Genomic DNA, 16229 nt, shown 5'->3' with positions numbered 1-16229 from the left:
TTGGAGAAGCCTGTATTTACAAGAAAGTGAGTGGGAGCTCTATAGCATTTCTGATATTATATGTGGATGACATATTGCTGACTGGAAATGATATAGAATTTCCGGATAGCATAAAGGGATACTTGAATAAGAGTTTTTCAATGAAAGACCTCGGTGAAGCTGCTTACATATTGGGCATCAAGATCTATAGAGATAGATCAAGACGCTTAATTGGACTTTCACAAAGCACATACCTTGACAAAGTTTTGAAGAAGTTCAAAGTGGATCAAGCAAAGAAAGGGTTCTTGCCTGTGTTACAAGGTGTGAAGTTGAGTAAGACTCAATGCCCAACCACTTCAGAAGATAGAGAAAAGATGAAAGATGTTCCCTATGCTTCAGCCATAGGCTCTATCATGTATGCAATGCTGTGTACCAGACCTGATGTGTGCCTTGCTATAAGTCTAGCAGGGAGGTACCAAAGTAATCCATGAGTGGATCACTGGACAGCGGTCAAGAACATCCTGAAATACCTGAAAAGGACTAAGGATATGTTTCTCGTTTATGGAGGTGACAAAGAGCTCATCGTAAATGGTTATGTTGATGCAAGCTTTGACACTAATCCGAACGATTCTAAATCGCAAAGTGGATACGTGTTTACATTGAACGGTGGAGCTGTCAGTTGGTGCAGTTCTAAACAAAGCGTCGTGGCGGGATCTACATGTGAAGCGGAGTACATAGCTGCTTCGGAAGCAGAAAATGAAGAATTCTGGATGAAGGAGTTCATATCTGATCTAGGTGTCATACCTAGTGCATCGGGTCCAATGAAAATCTTTTGTGACAATACTGGTGCAATTGCCTTGGCGAAGGAATCCAGATTTCACAAGAGAACCAAGCACATCAAGAGACGCTTCAATTCCATCCGGGATCTAGTCTGGGTGGGAGACATAGAAATTTGCAAGATACCTACGGATCTGAATGTTGCAGACCCGTTGACTAAGCCTCTTCCACAAGCAAAACATGATCAGCACCAAGGCTCCATGGGTGTTAGAATCATTACTGTGTAATCTACATTATTGACTCTAGTGCAAGTGGGAGACCGAAGGAAATATGCCCTAGAGGCAATAATAAAGTTATTATTTATTTCCTTATATCATGATAAATGTTTATTATTCATGCTAGAATTGTATTAACCGGAAACATAATACATGTGTGAATACATAGACAAACAGGTTGTCACTAGTATGCCTCTACTTGACTAGCTCGTTGATCAAAGATGGTTATGTTTCCTAGCCATAAACATGAGATGTCATTTGATTAACGGGATCACATCATTAGGAGAATGATGTGATTGACAAGACCCATTCCGTTAGCTTAGCACACGATCGTTTAGTATGTTGTTGTTGCTTTCTTCATGACTTATACATGTTCCTATGACTATGAGATTATGCAACTCCCATTTACTAGAGGAACACTTTATGTGCTACCAAATGTCACAACATAACTGGGTGATTATAAAGGTGCTCTACAGGTGTCTCCGAAGGTACATGTTGGGTTGGCGTATTTCGAGATTAGGATTTGTCACTCCGATTGTCGGAGAGGTATCTCTGGGCCCTCTCGGTAATACACATCACTTAAGCCTTGCAAGCATTGCAACTAATGAGTTAGTTGCGGGATGATGTATTACGGAACGAGTAAAGAGACTTGCCGGTAAAGAGATTGAACTAGGTATTGAGATACTGACGATCGAATCTCGGGCAAGTAACATACCAATGACAAAGGGAACAACGTATGTTGTTATGCGGTCTGACCGATAAAGATCTTCGTAGAATATGTAGGAACCAATATGAGCATCCAGGTTCCGCTATTGGTTATTGACCGGAGACGTGTCTCGGTCATGTCTACATAGTTCTCGAACCCGTAGGGTCCGCACGCTTAACGTTACGATGACAATTATATTATGAGTTTATATGTTTTGATGTACCGAAGGTTGTTCGGAGTCCCGGATGTGATCACGGACATGACGAGGGGTCTCGAAATGGTCGAGACATGAAGATTGATGTATTGGAAGCCTATGTTTGGATATCGGAAGTGTTCCGGGTGAAATCGTGATTTTACTGGAGTACCGGGAGGTTACCGGAACCCCGCGGGAGGTTAATGGGCCTTAGTGGGCCTTTACGGAGAAGAGGAGAGGCGGCCAGGGCTGGGCCGCGCGCCCCTCCCCCCTAGTCCGAATAGGACATGGAGAAGGGGCCGGCGCCCCCTTCTTTCCTCTCTCCCTCCTGTTTCCCCCCTCCCAAGTCCTAATCCAACTAGGAAAGGGGGGAGTCCTACTCCCGGTGGGAGTAGGACTCCTCCCGGCGTGCCTCTCCCCTTGGCCGGTTGCACCCCCTTGCTCCTTTATATATGGGGGCAGGGGGCACCCTAGAGACACAACAATTGATCGTTTGATCTTTTAGCCATGTGCGGTGCCCCCCTCCACCATAGTTCACCTCGATAATACTGTAGCGGTGCTTAGGCGAAGCCCTGCGTCGGTAGAACATCATCATCGTCACCACGCCGTCGTGCTGACGAAACTCTTCCTCAACACTCAGCTGGATTGGAGTTCGAGGGACATCGTCGGGATGAACGTGTGTTGAACTCGGAGGTGTCGTACGTTCGGTACTTGATCGGTCGGATCATGAAGACGTACGACTACATCAACCGCGTTGTGCTAACGCTTCCGGTTACGGTCTACAAGGGTATGTAGACAACACTCTCCCCTCTCGTTGCTATGCATCACCATGATCTTGCGTGTGCGTAGGAATTTTTTTGAAATTACTACGTTCCCCAACAGTAGAATCAAAGCACGCGGAGTTGGAACACACTTTCATGTGGCAGCAGGAGCAGATCGACTCACTTAGCTAGGAAAGGGCGTATCTACGGTAGACGCAAGCAGATCTAACATTGGATAGCACCGTCTCATCTATGCCGAAAAGCAACATGGGGTCCACCTCGGCCGGTGATACATTGCTGGCTAGATACCCCGTGGATGATATCGAAGATTCGACACCTTGTGAGCTACACATGAAACTGAAGAACATATCTATGAAGGTGGTGGACGGCTATGCTTTACCAAATCCCCCTGAAGCAACCTTCCATGGCAATCTGATTCTAGCGGTCTATGCTCGTGTCGGGGTGGATGAAGTGATGTTGGGATATGATGAGCTAGAGCTTGACATTCCTGGAGGTGAGGAGGAGCGCACACTGGGAGACGCCTTATGTCATATCATTCTATGGAGAAAGGATTGCATCGTCTTTCTAAGGCCACCGACTCCTCCTCCAAGTCCGTCATGTAAGCCGGCTCCTACTCCAAGTCCATCGCATCAGTCGACTCCATCGCCCCACCCTGAGACGGAGCGCGGCGGTAATCCGCCATCATGTCAGCCGACTCCACCGCCCCACCCCGAGGGAGCGTGGCGCGAGTCCGCCATCGCATCAGCCGACTCCACCGCCCCACCCTGAAACGGAGCCTATCAGCGCAAGTCCGCCATATCGATCTCGGGCGTGTCAGCCTTCTCCAAAGAGAAAGAGAGCACAAAGCAAGAAAGCCTTTCCTCCTGCCAAAAAGAAGTTGGCTTACGAGATGACCATCGAGGAAAACAACGCCGAAGTGGATGCCCAAGTAAAGGCCTTTTCTCTGAAGAAACCCCCTCCGCCGCCAAAGGAGAAAATACTTGAGGAAGTCGTACAACACTTTGTGGATACGGCTAAACTGGCTGTGAAGAGAGTGGACTCAGACTATGAGCGCTCTATTAAGAATTCATATTGTGCCCAAACAGATAAGGAGTCGAGCTCGAGCCAAGTAGGTAGTAATAAAAGCGGGAAAACTATTCCCCAATTGGGAGAATAGGCAGTGCAATCAACCGACCAGTCGGTAACAACCGACGCTCATAGACAGATGGCTAGAGAGGTCGGTGTCACTATTGAACAACTCCTAGGCATCAAGGTTCTCCTCGGGTTTGAAGAGGAGGAACTAGCATGGGAATATGTCCCTGGCCAACCTCTGGTCAGGCCTGAGGAGGTCCCGCTTCTATCAACGAAAATGCGCAAATTGCATGACTGGTACCTGAGAGAAATACAGAACGGGCGAGAGAGCCTCATGGTGAAAGTCAAGGCAGAGCATTACTTCCATGAAAAATATTTGTGTGTTGAGTTTCAAGAAATGTTTCAGTTATTCAATCCAGACGCACTCGACAAATCTCTCATTAGTTGCTATTGTCTATAAGTGATATCTTTCTGTAATTTAAGTCTCTAGTTGTGCCTGTTCATTGCCTGTAATTATCCTCACTATAGTCTTTATTGTGGTATTATGTAGAATAAAGATTTGTGAAATGACTAGCAATGTGCCCGTGCGTTGCAACGAATCCAAAGTAGAGTAATACATGTTCACAAATTTGAAAGAAAAACACTCTAGATTTAGTGTGTGTGTGTGTGTGTGTGTGTCACTAAAAATATACTCGTATTAGGTTTCACTCAAAATATATTGTCATGACTGTTTTCATGAGGTGGGGGGATGTGGTTGGTTTCAAGATACTAAGGGGTTTCTGCAAATTGGAGCAGAGAAGTGGGGGTCTTGTTGCAAGAATGCCACAGCTTCCATCACATCGTTAGATGCAGATCTGATGGTCAGAAATGACAGATGACAGATATACCATCATCACCAACTGAGTCTTTTATAGGAGTAGAGAAAAGAGATGGACGATATGGCATTGGGTTCATTGACCTAAATACCGTTAGTGAAGGTGTGTGGCAAATCAACAAAAAAGACACAGAGAGAAGCTTGCTAGAGTTTTTGAATCAACTAAATACCCAACCAGAAATACTATTTCCTTACAACTTCGGGTGAGTGTTACTGTCTTGTACTATAAATTCTATTTTGCTTACTAGATGTTAATAAGTGTAGTTGATGAGTTATGCACACGTCCGCTTAATTATACAAACGTGTGCGCATGCAGTTTTCACTAGATCTTGCTAATCATTGAAGTTGACGAGGGAACAGTTCAAATACTGGACTCACTACTTAAAGAACAAAAAGAATACTCAAACATGAAGGATATGCTCGACATGTAATTTCAATCATTATCGCACTATGTCGGCCTCTTTAGTTCATTTCCTGATATCAACTAATTTATAACTCCTTTATTTATTTTCTTTGCCAGCGGGCAGAGTTTAGCAAAAGTTCATCAAACAGGTTCAAGGCATATGGAAACAACAGCTGAAATGGGTGCGACCCAAGGTAATTAAGTAGTACTAGCTACGTCCATGCATCTCTTTAATTCTAGTTTCAATACCATTACCATGCTTGATTAATTATTATCTGATTGAATTCTATTCTCGTAAAGTGCATGAGGCAGGCGTCGGAGATTAATTTATGTGCATTCTACGTTTGTGAGAACATTCGCTTTATGACAGAAAGGAGCAAAAGTGAAACAAATCTTTGGGTATGTAAACACAATTCACAATTCTTTTCATCATGATCTAATATATATTAAACACAACTAATATATTCATATTGATCTCCTTCTTTAAAGATGCAAGAGATGCGGGATAAGCTCCTACCAACGAACCGCATACGAGTACTTCAAGAGAAAATATCGGGATTTTTGCTTGACCAGGTCATAGATCATAAAGAAGAATACCATTTCACCTAATGCCTGCATGTAATCTGCAAATTGTAGGAGAAATTGTATATATATATATATAATATATATATATATATATATATATAGGAAAAATGCATCCTACTACCGGGTGTAGCTACACCCATTTCTCATATACTACCATGTGGTATTATATACTCTACTTTATTATTTTTAGTATCTAACATACTCTAAAGTGAGTTATATGAAAAAATTGCAAGTGAGCTCATGGTTTTATTGTATTTGTGAAATACGTACATATTTGTATGCGAAATAGAGTATACACAAAATATGATACATACTATCAAAAAAGTAGTATATATACTACATACTACGCGTACATACTCTCTGATATGATAGATACTATCTAGAACGTATTAAACAAAAGTGGGAGTAACTACACCCGGTAGTAGGAAAAGTTTGTCATATATATGTGTGTGTGTGTGTGTGTGTGTGTGTGTGTGTGTGTGTACCAAATTGTATGTCCCGTCGCTTGGATAAAAAAAGGGCAACAGCTGCAAACGGAAGTCAGCTCTGTGGCACTTGCATGCACTGTGTTGTCATACTTCGCGTGTCCCGCTCTGCTCGTGCTCTGCAGTGGCACTTGACGACCGCAGTAGCGTAAAATATGTTTGAAATGAAAAAAAATGGAAAATACTAAATAAACCATAAACCCTATAAAACCCTAAAATCCTAAACCCATAAACCTCTAGTCCCGGTTGGTGTCATCAACCGGGACTAAAGGTCAGTGTCCGGCGCGCGCTGGCGGCCATGTGGAAGGGATTTAGTTCCGGATCGTGGCCAACCGAAATTAAAGGGTGAGGGCCTTTATTTCCGATTTATTAGTCCCGGTTGGTGAACCGGGACTAAAGGCCCTTACGAACCAGGACTAATGGCCGATCCTCTACTAGTGCCTAGTTCATATGCCATTCTTTTCTTATACATTTACTACTCATGTGATCTACACTAACACTTACTTTCATTTGGTTTGTGTTGGTCGAGATCATGCTTGCTAAACCAACCAAATTTTGTTTTATTTGTGGTCAGCAATAATGTGAGCAAATGAGAAAAAGAATTATACACATGGCAGAATTTGGAGCTTTATGGCAACAATAATTCTTCTATCTGTACACACTTCTAGTGAACTTCCATTCAAACTCAAAAAAATAAGTGAACTTTTAGTTGGGCTGTGTGTGTGGAGATCATATGCCTGTTAAACCAACCAAATTCCTTTCTATATGCAATCAGCAAGCATGCGACCAGATAAGGAAAGTTTATACACCTGGATTATTAGCTATGGTGTATCAGAATCCAATATATGGATGTAATAGGTGTGTACAAGTCAATCTTACAGAAATCGTGTTCATGGGATGGATCCTGAAAGCCATCCATCATATTAGAGAACATTAGTGTTTCTGATGTTCTCATAAGTGTGTTATGCATGTGCCATGTCACACACATGCACTTTAGTGAAGTGAGTTCTAGTATTTGCTCGATGACATGTCTCACTCGCTAGTTAGTACACAAGTGTGTTCTTATTAGATATCTTGATCACCTTGCATCCACCTGGAATATAAATATATATAAGGGGGCCCCTATCAACATTATTTTGTGCATTTTGCATTCAAAAGTAAAAAATAATAATTCACAAATCTAGAGGTGCAAACTCCATATCTAATAAAAAACATTCATTTTTAGAAGCATTCAAATATAAATCACATTGTCATCATCCACTAAAAAGTAGGAGACTGAAAGGATACCTTAGCCAATTTGTGGATGCCTGTGGCAATACAGAGGATTAAGGCCTCGTTCGGAACGTCACCAGCTTCATCGAATAACCAGCTTCCTGAGAAGCCAGCCACCAGCAACTTTCAACAGGAGCACGATGCGTTCGACGACAGCTCCTCTCCGTCAGCATGGGCTGGTAGCCCAAGGGAGCGTTAGCCCAGTTCGGTGGCTCATAGCGAGAGGAAAACCGTTCGAGGATGGCACTTTGGAAGGGCATTCCCATGCAATTTCGAGTAACTTCCCCTTCTCGTTTTCACGAAGTTGCGCGTCCACTGCTCCAGAAATTTGCACTACGGGCCGCTCTTTCTCCATGAGCAAGCTTCTCGGAGTTGGATCGTTCGGTTGGCTTCTCATGGCTATTTCGGGAAGCTGGATCGCGGAGAGGACGCACCAACAAAAAAGGATAAACATAAACTGCATCTTTAAATTTTGTTGTTACATTTCTCTATCTTTCTATCATAGAAAAACCGTACTATTAAGAGAGGTTTACCAAATGATGAAGAATATATATCCATTCCTGATACGAATCATATGCACTCCTAAAGTCTCTTTGAAACTACCAAGTTATAGGAAAATAAACTCCGAAGGCTCCATGCCTACTTCGGAAAGGCCTACAGATGTGGTTTGACCCTTCTGTTTATCTGGGAGTATTTCCCGAAAGGACCCCTAAATTCCAAAATGCGTCGGGTCTCCAAGCTGGCTTGAAATGGTCAATTAGTGGGCATTTTTTGGGGGTCGTATAAAGTTGATCCCTTCTTCCCAAGGGAGACAATCAAATAAGAAATTCAACAAGTCTTAGCCTTCTATGTTCCCATTTATCTCTTAGCAAAGCTCCAAAGTTCAATTTGAGTGAGCAAAAAGAAAGATGAGACCTAGATTTATGATTCCACCAAGTTAACCGTAAATCCCCTGGGAGTTCTTCGTGATGTCGACGTCAACGGTGAAGGTGGTGTAGCCAAGGTGCGGGTGACCCTTGGTTAGTCCAACAACGCACATGGTTATAGTTGATTGCCGTGAAAGAGGTTGAGGAACCCCGAATCGATTGCCAAAGTTTAGCTTGGATGAAACGGGTGTTACAGAAGGTGTTGGCAGTGGCACCGAAACAACGGGAGGCGGCGAAGGCCACCTCGAAGACTCAAAGACCTACTCAAGCCGAATATTATCCTAGTCACCCACCTCATAAGGCACCAATTTTCAAATTTCATGTCAACCGACTAACTGACGCAATTAAGATTTTTCTATTAGTCATTACCCCGTGTGATTCAGGTATCTTCTATATGTAAATAGTTAGTCTCCACTAAACTATTTCTCTTAACATGCAAAAATGCGTCAGAATGGTCCGTCTCAACATGCAAATATGCATAGAAAAAGACATCTACTCTCTTCTCTTGTGCAGGAAGAAAACTCAACTCAATAATTAAATATAGTTGAGTTCTTATATTATTATTAATTCAAATATTATATTTCATACAACCAAATCTAACCAAAATATATTTCAACTAATTCCTGCAGTAATGTCCGGGATATCATCTAGTTAGTGCAAATTCCCAGAATTCTATTTTTTTTACAGTAGTCCTTCAATATGTCCATTGATGCAATTTCCTCTGTATGTAAGTCCCTGAATATGTCAACCGTGTTTATCCGAACCGTCCAAATTCGATCAGGCGATTGAGAATATCTCAACAAACGGATAGAGAAAAACCTCCCCTTATCCCCTCTGGCCCTCCTCCCGGCAAAAGCTTCAGATTTTCCACCGCTCTTCGCCAATGGCTTCCTCCACTGTCGCCTCCGCCCCCTTCCTCCCGTCGCTCCCCAGTCCAAATCACAGGCGCCTCTCCCTCCGCTACCCCGCTCGCCGTCTCGGGGTGGCCGCATCCGCGGCTCCTAAGGGCGCGGCGGCGTCGGAGGCGGCGAGGGAGCGCCGTCGTTTCCTGGAGCGCTACGGCCTCAACCCTGATGACTTCGAGGAAGATGCCGACCCGGATCCCAGGGTTTGCTCGATCGACCCCTTTGTGCTCTCGTTGTATTACGTTCCGTCTCATCTGGGCTGACTTGAGTGGGTTTTCTGTTTTGCAGGAAGAGAGGAGGAGGGAGAGGCGGATGCGGCGGTCGGGTGGAGGGGAGGAGGCCGCTGTTGCTCCTGCCAGGCCGGTGGAGCGCCGGGAGACTCATAAGATGCTCCAGGTTTGGACCCCGCGTCCTAGGTTCTGATTCGTGTATGATGTTCGCAGTGCGCCATTGCCTGTCAGCATGCTTATGAAGTGCGTTCGTACATTTATGCGTTTTGGTCTTAATCCTGGTACCTTCTGGAGATTGGACTAATGCCTGCACACTATGCATTGCGTTTTGCTTGAGCTGAATTGACAGGGCACACGTTTGTGATGGTAGTCGCATTCAACCACGGCCACTGGCCACTTGTTGGGAGGACATATACAGGTTGCTTCAGGATTGTGGTAGTGTAGTCCCTATGGATACAGTTTGTGTTTTATGCTAGTGTTGCTTTGTCTGTTCCAATTTTGGCTGCCTCATGATTTGTGGTCCTTGCATCTAGACACATGTAACATTTCTCAGGTGGTCTGATGCTTCGTGCCTGCGAATCATCTATGATGGATTTGTCTATAAATTATGCAAGCGCCAAACAATACTTTATTTGTATGATCTTGGAATGCACGGTATATAGCATTTTTAACAGAGCTAAAGGTGTGCACATGGGTTGCAAGTTAAATCCAGATATGAATGTTGAGCCTGATGCAGCCATGTTGTTGCTACAAATATGTTAGGTTTTGTAAATGAAATCAAGTAAAGGCTGCAACTTCTGAGAAAGAGCATGATCTTGTTCATATGCATGGGTAAATAAAGACACTATTTGTTTGTGACTAATTAGCAACCATTAAAACTAATGGCGAATGCACTACCTGTTGCCTACTTGTCTTCTGTAAGAAAGGCAGGTGTTTGGCACAACTCATTGTTTTTCTGGCTAACCAGATTGTATGCTAACGTAGTCATAAATTTCAGAATTGTAGATCTACCATTTTTCATTTCATGAATCCTGTAAGCATTTCCTTGTGATGGGTGTAATCTGCAGGATATTTGCACGAACTTGTTCATACACTTTTGCCTACAAGTCTCTCTAATTAATGTAACACTGCGGTATTTTTAGATTGAAAGTTCTTTTGATTCTTTCAGGTACTAGCTGGGAAGGTGCGCAGAAGAAAACTACTATCACCAAAAGATAGGAATGTTCGTCCAATGATGGAAGTTGTCCGAGGAGCAGCCTTTGACATTATACAAGTACTACTTAGCTTAATTTGATTATGTCAGTTGTACAAGTTTCATCTTCTGGATGTACTAATAGATCTTTGTTGGTTGTTGGCTATTATTTGCAGTCAGCTGGTGGTTCTCCTGCTTCACTCAAACCTGGTCTGTGGTTAGACTTGTACAGCGGTACTGGATCTGTAGGAATTGAAGCTATGAGCCGAGGCTGTTCACAGGTTTCCCGGAGCTTAGTCGAAACATCAATATAGAACAACCAAATATTCAAATGCATTTTCCTAGATCAAGTTGTAGTGTATTGTTTTTTAATTGCTAAGTAATACGGAGTATCTTCCACAGAGTAGAGAGCCCTTGAGCATCCATTTATGTGCTATACTGATATGTAGTCTAATTATGTGTAGAGTAATTAGAGTACATAGGTATATCTGCAGTCAACTCATATTCACTTTTGTATGCGCCTTTATTTATTAGTCACGCATGCTAGAAATCAACATGGTCCTGGCTATGAAGAGAATGAATCATTCTTGACATCCCATCTGTATCTCAATTCAGATGGGAAAAATAATCTAGCTTTGCAAGTTATTAAGTTAATTTGGAATGCTTCAGGTAAAGTACACAGAAATTCTTGTGTTTGACTATTTGTATTGAATGCATGCCTATCATTCATTAATTATGCATGAGAGCACAAACCTATTCAGAATTAATCTAGTCATACAGTTATGAGTTAGCTTTCTAATTCTGTCAGATACAACTGTGTAAACCTCTTTTGAGGTTAGAGACAAAAGTAGTTAATTCTGACTTGTTAGACGATACAAATGATGTAATGTGATTCATCCATTCATCTTTTTGTTTTTTTTCCTTTAGGCGCATTTTGTTGAGTTGGACCCTTGGGTTATTTCTGAGGTTCTTAAACCTAATCTGGACTGTACTGGATTTCTTGATACTTCGCACATACATATGCTCCGGGTCGAGAACTTCTTGGACAATGCTGAAAAATCTAAAGGTATGCTTTTGTTTTTTTGGAAGCACAACATCACTAGATTAAGTTAAGGAGGTGAGCATGAGACAATTGCAAGTAAACAAGGAGGAAAAGATATTCTATGAAGGCATGCGTGCAATACGAAAGCTAGCAGATTGACACGTTGACATCCCTGCTACGATGCAGTTCATGTGTTAATGAAAATATCAACCAAATCTATTGCGTACAAGTAGTATTTGAAACAATGATGTGATGACCGTAGTTATGATAGACAGTTGATGTACGTGTTGTTACGTAATAAAAGTAGTAATATATGCCAGAAGTGCAGCTGTGCAGAAAACATCAGAACATGTAAATGACTTGTGATACATTTTCTGCAAGATAGCACTGCATCTCCTATACTTTAGGCAGCATAGTGTTGAAATGATCAGATTTTGTATGAGGTAAATGGCTGAAACAAGATTTGGCTTATTTGAACGGCAATTGTTTTTCTGTTATCTGACTACAACTTTCTGACCTTCCCTCCCTCAGGTAGATATCCTTCTTTTGATTATATTAGTGTAACACCGCCATATGTTGAGGTCAACTACAGTACACTACTCGATCAGCTTGCAAGGTCCCCGTTGGTTGGAGAAGATTGCTTCATTGTGAGCTCTGCGTTCTTTGTAAATAGTACTCCCTCTTGAAACTAATATAAGATCGTTTAGATCACTACTTTAGTGATCTATAAACGATCTTATATTAGTTTACAGAGGGAGTAATCATAACTGTTTGGTTCTTTATGTATATTTCTGACCATGGTATATTTCTCCCTAGCTAGTTGAGTACCCACTGAAAACAGATATGCCTGAATCCTGCGGAAAGCTAATAAAGGTACATGTTTCTTACACTTTACTCCACTCAAGTACTGACGTGAGGCTTTCTGGATTGCAGTTGCTCACTTTTATGTTCTCAAAAAATATCGCAGATAGCTGACAGGAAGTTTGGTCGGACAAACCTGCTGATTTATGGGCCAACCTGGTCAGAGAAAAAGAAAGGAAGGATTCTGAGATAATTTGTGTAACACCGAGGCAAGTTTTGCACACAAGGTGATCTTGTTTTTTTTTTTCATGTCCAATTCTTCACCAGCAGTAATAAATAACATACACGCTCTTCAGTACCCATTTTGCAGATCAGTACTCTCCGAAGACCGTATACTGTATTTTGAACAGCACCAAACGAAGTTGGCGCTTGAGTGCCACTGAGATCATCAGTGCGCACGGCAATTTCCTCTGTGAATTTCCTACCGGCGCTAACCCACCCAGCGGGCCAACACGACACGAAGATGTCGTCTCACCTAGGGGAGTTAAATCCTCCCATTCTGGTTGGCATATCGAAATCACGTAAGAAAGAAGGCCTCTCTCTCCTTTCCAAGGCATCAGCATCAAGCCATTACGATGTTGCGTTTCATCAGCACCATCCGGTAGGGACACCCCCTGTACGTTGTTGATATGCGCAACGGCTCGCAGCTCGACTCCATATATGGTTCAGCCTACCCACCTCATGCTTCAGGGGGGGGTTTATTTCCACCGTGTGAGCACGAGCAGGCTGACCTCTATCTGTACCTGTTTAGGCTCAGACGTGCTCTGTGTATCTCCGTAGAATGGCCATGGTGCCTGGCCAATGAAGGAAATGAGTTGGCCTTCTGTATTTCGCTACATGCTTGCCGCCTGTGCGCTATGCTCTTTTTGGAACTGACGTGATAATGACTGGCAAACGTGTGCCAGTGCGACCATACAAAGCAATCGACTGACCCCTCTTCCTTGCGTTGCACGCGGAAGAGCCTGGATTGTGCGTGCATGACCGAGTGCACATCAGGTGCTCGTAGAGCTATGTGTGCTCCCATGGTAAGGGAGCACCTGCGCCATCGGATCTAAGATCCAATGGTTTCTACAGAGCTCCCGCAAAAAAAAAAAAAATCTATTGGAATCACCTAATTATGCTCAGGTCCGAATGTCATCAAATGACCATTGGATCTCAAATCTGATGGCCCAGGTGCTCCCGTATCATATGGGAGCACACGAGCGAGCTCCCGGAGCACCAGATATTTTCCCGTGCATGATTTTGCGATGGAGTTGCATGGTACTTGGTGCTAATCCCTGCAGCAGAAATATTCATTTTCAGCGGAGTAGAAATATTCATTTGAGAGGCGCCTGGGGTGAACCAGGTCTAGCCAGAAGCCAGCAGGTACGACGCCGCCTCGGCCAACGGTAGGCGTGGACTGTGGTTGACGCACGCTCGGTCACGGCCCTCTCCCCAACAGCAACAGCCGAATCTCTCTGGGTTTCAGTGCGCCTGCGCGCGAGACAAGGCATCTCTCTCTGATTGTCCTACCGGATTTGCCTGCCGACACTCCAGGCCGCAGCGCCTGACCAAATCCACCGCTCACTGCTGGAGCATCTCCAATTCTTATTTTTCCTGTAGTACGTGCGCCAAAAATACCAGCATCTCCCTTCTCCACCCCTCACTCCAGTCTCCAGTGGAGCAACCATCTGCACTTCTTAAAACTTCTACAAATAAGATCCCAAAAACTTTTCTCTCCACGACGGAAAAAACAAATATATCATCGAATCCAACGAGCCTCGGCTTATCCATGAACCAGCACACCCACCTTTCAAAAACAAAGACCAAAAGAGAAACAAAGATCTGAAGGAGGAAAGCCGGGTCCTTGGCGCCCGGTGGGTAACCCGGTTCCAGCGTCTTCCTTTTTCGAAAGGAAATAGTAATACTATAGCAAGTGGCAACGCACATGACCCTGATCTGACCGGCCGGCGTGAGGACATGAGTCGTCTTTGGCAAGCGTCCGTCCGTCCGTCCAAGGAATCCCCACCGACAGCAGTCCACCGACAGCTCGCCCAGATCTCGATTTCTTTATCTCATCGCCTCGCCTCGCCCCCATCGAATTGTTTGTTGCGTACGTGCCGTGCGTATACCAGAGCTGCTGGTAGTACATTGACATAATAATGTTTTCTTTGCTGCTGCTGCTGCCTAGTCCCCGTCCGGGCAAGAGGAGCTTGAGTAATTAGCCCAGCTTGCGAAGAGGGTGACCCCTCACCAGTTAAGGTGTGCAGTGCAGTGCACACATCAAGGCGTTCATTCAATTGCGTCCGTGTTACTCCCACAACCACTCTTCTCAGTACGCACCAGCTTATCCTAGCTTATGTATATCTACTTGTGCCATCTCCACGCCAGAAACCAAAAACAAAAACCACAACTAATTGCAGTGTACCATCCTTGTACGTGAAGAGGAAGTAATGCATGCATGGCAGCAATGGCAAAAGACGCACGCACCAGCAATTAGTAGTAGCTTGCCAGTGCTCATGCCTATTCAAGTAGCCGCAGCAGCACTGGGGGTTTGGTTTAGAGCCAGCCATGCATGTCGGCGTCGCCGTGCGATTTGTTGCAAAATTTAATTCAGGCTATCGTAGCACTAACAACATTCCCCTAACCCCTGCTACTTTGTCGGCCTCACTAGCTAACTCTTAATCAATCCTGTTATGGAATACAATGCGAACGAGCCTCTGTTTGATAATAATATTGTCTGGTGTGGTTAAATTTGGGTGGATGGCTAGCGTAGCTAGCCAGGAATCATCACCCCATTATAATACATACAAGGATCTTGCAGGTGACGCATGTCCTGGGACGCAGTGGATAGAGTTTTAAAAGCACAGGACAGTTGGTAATATACTTCGAAGAGAAAGATAGAAAAAACGGCATACATTCAGGGCAACGGGCGTCTACACTACACGTACGTGGTTGTACCTTTCCCCGTCCCCGCCACATGCGGCATGGCCGTCTTCTTCCCCTCCAATTCAAGTATCCAACCAACCCTGTCCCCCTACAGTAGTACCTAAACTATTATCCATTCCCCAGAGTCACACAGAATGGAAAAAAGAAGAAACTCAAAGGAAGACGCATGGCATGCCCAAACACAGGCAGGGGCACCCGAATCGCATGGCTTTGCTTCAAGCTTGGAGCAACGGCAACCGCTCACTTCTGCAAAGCTAGCCAAGCAAAGCAACGGAGGAGGAGGCAAAAGTTTAGCTAGCTAGGCCAACTGTCGCCCTCTTTGCATTATTGGCACCTGCGCAGTAAAATCTCTCTTGCTACGTACTACGTGGACGCAGTTCGAGAAGCCATCCATCTAGAGACGACCGTGCCTGGTGCATCCCGGATGGTTAGCGATCCCAGATCTACTGCACCAAAAGTTAATGCTGGCGGGCCGGCTGGACACGGACAGTAACAAAATGGCGCACGAGCCCGGCTGCTGCTAGCGGGAGCCCCACGGGGTGCGGGGTACAGACTACAGAGGCGAGTGAAGTGGAGTGGCCACCACACACACGGCCTCCACTGTAAGCGGCGCACCTAGAACCAGAGCCAGCGCCAACCCATCCCCGATAGCGGCAACGAGACCAAACCGAAAAGACGGGCCAAGGGGGGCGAAAGCAACGCCCCAACCACCACCCCGACCCCCTCCCTCCGTTTCATTTCAT

The 16229-nt window shown here is 44.3% G+C and overlaps 1 protein-coding gene across 5 annotated transcripts; it reads left to right on the top strand.

Annotated features, from left to right (window-relative positions):
* Positions 1-9159: 9159 nt before the first annotated feature.
* On the top strand, positions 9160-13496 carry LOC119294994 (putative rRNA methyltransferase YlbH). Of its 5 annotated transcripts, none has more exons than XM_037573309.1 (9): positions 9160-9445; positions 9522-9629; positions 10632-10736; positions 10832-10936; positions 11583-11721; positions 12229-12344; positions 12514-12570; positions 12665-12767; positions 12869-13496. In XM_037573309.1, exons 1-8 carry the CDS (start codon positions 9212-9214, stop codon positions 12749-12751), a joined length of 951 nt encoding a protein of 316 aa, XP_037429206.1. In that variant the 5' UTR covers positions 9160-9211; the 3' UTR covers positions 12752-12767; positions 12869-13496. The 5 variants fall into 5 exon arrangements, with proteins under 5 accessions (XP_037429206.1, XP_037429207.1, XP_037429205.1 ...); XM_037573310.1 differs by having other exon boundaries at positions 12665-12785; XM_037573308.1 differs by having other exon boundaries at positions 12665-12785; positions 12855-13496.
* Positions 13497-16229: the final 2733 nt, after the last annotated feature.

This window comes from Triticum dicoccoides, chromosome 4B, assembly GCF_002162155.2.
Source record: "Triticum dicoccoides isolate Atlit2015 ecotype Zavitan chromosome 4B, WEW_v2.0, whole genome shotgun sequence".
NCBI lineage: Eukaryota > Viridiplantae > Streptophyta > Magnoliopsida > Poales > Poaceae > Triticum > Triticum dicoccoides.
Note: the sequence above shows the minus strand (reverse complement) of the source record. Positions and strands in the feature narration are given on the sequence as shown.

Coding starts and splice junctions, on each gene's coding strand:
- LOC119294994 (XM_037573309.1), top strand. CDS start 9,212: ATGGCTTCCTCCACTGTCGCCTCCGCCCCCTTCCTCCCGTCGCTCCCC. Junction 9,630..10,631: donor AGACTCATAAGATGCTCCAG/GTTTGGACCCCG, acceptor TGATTCTTTCAG/GTACTAGCTGGGAAGGTGCG. Junction 12,571..12,664: donor CCTGCGGAAAGCTAATAAAG/GTACATGTTTCT, acceptor AAAATATCGCAG/ATAGCTGACAGGAAGTTTGG.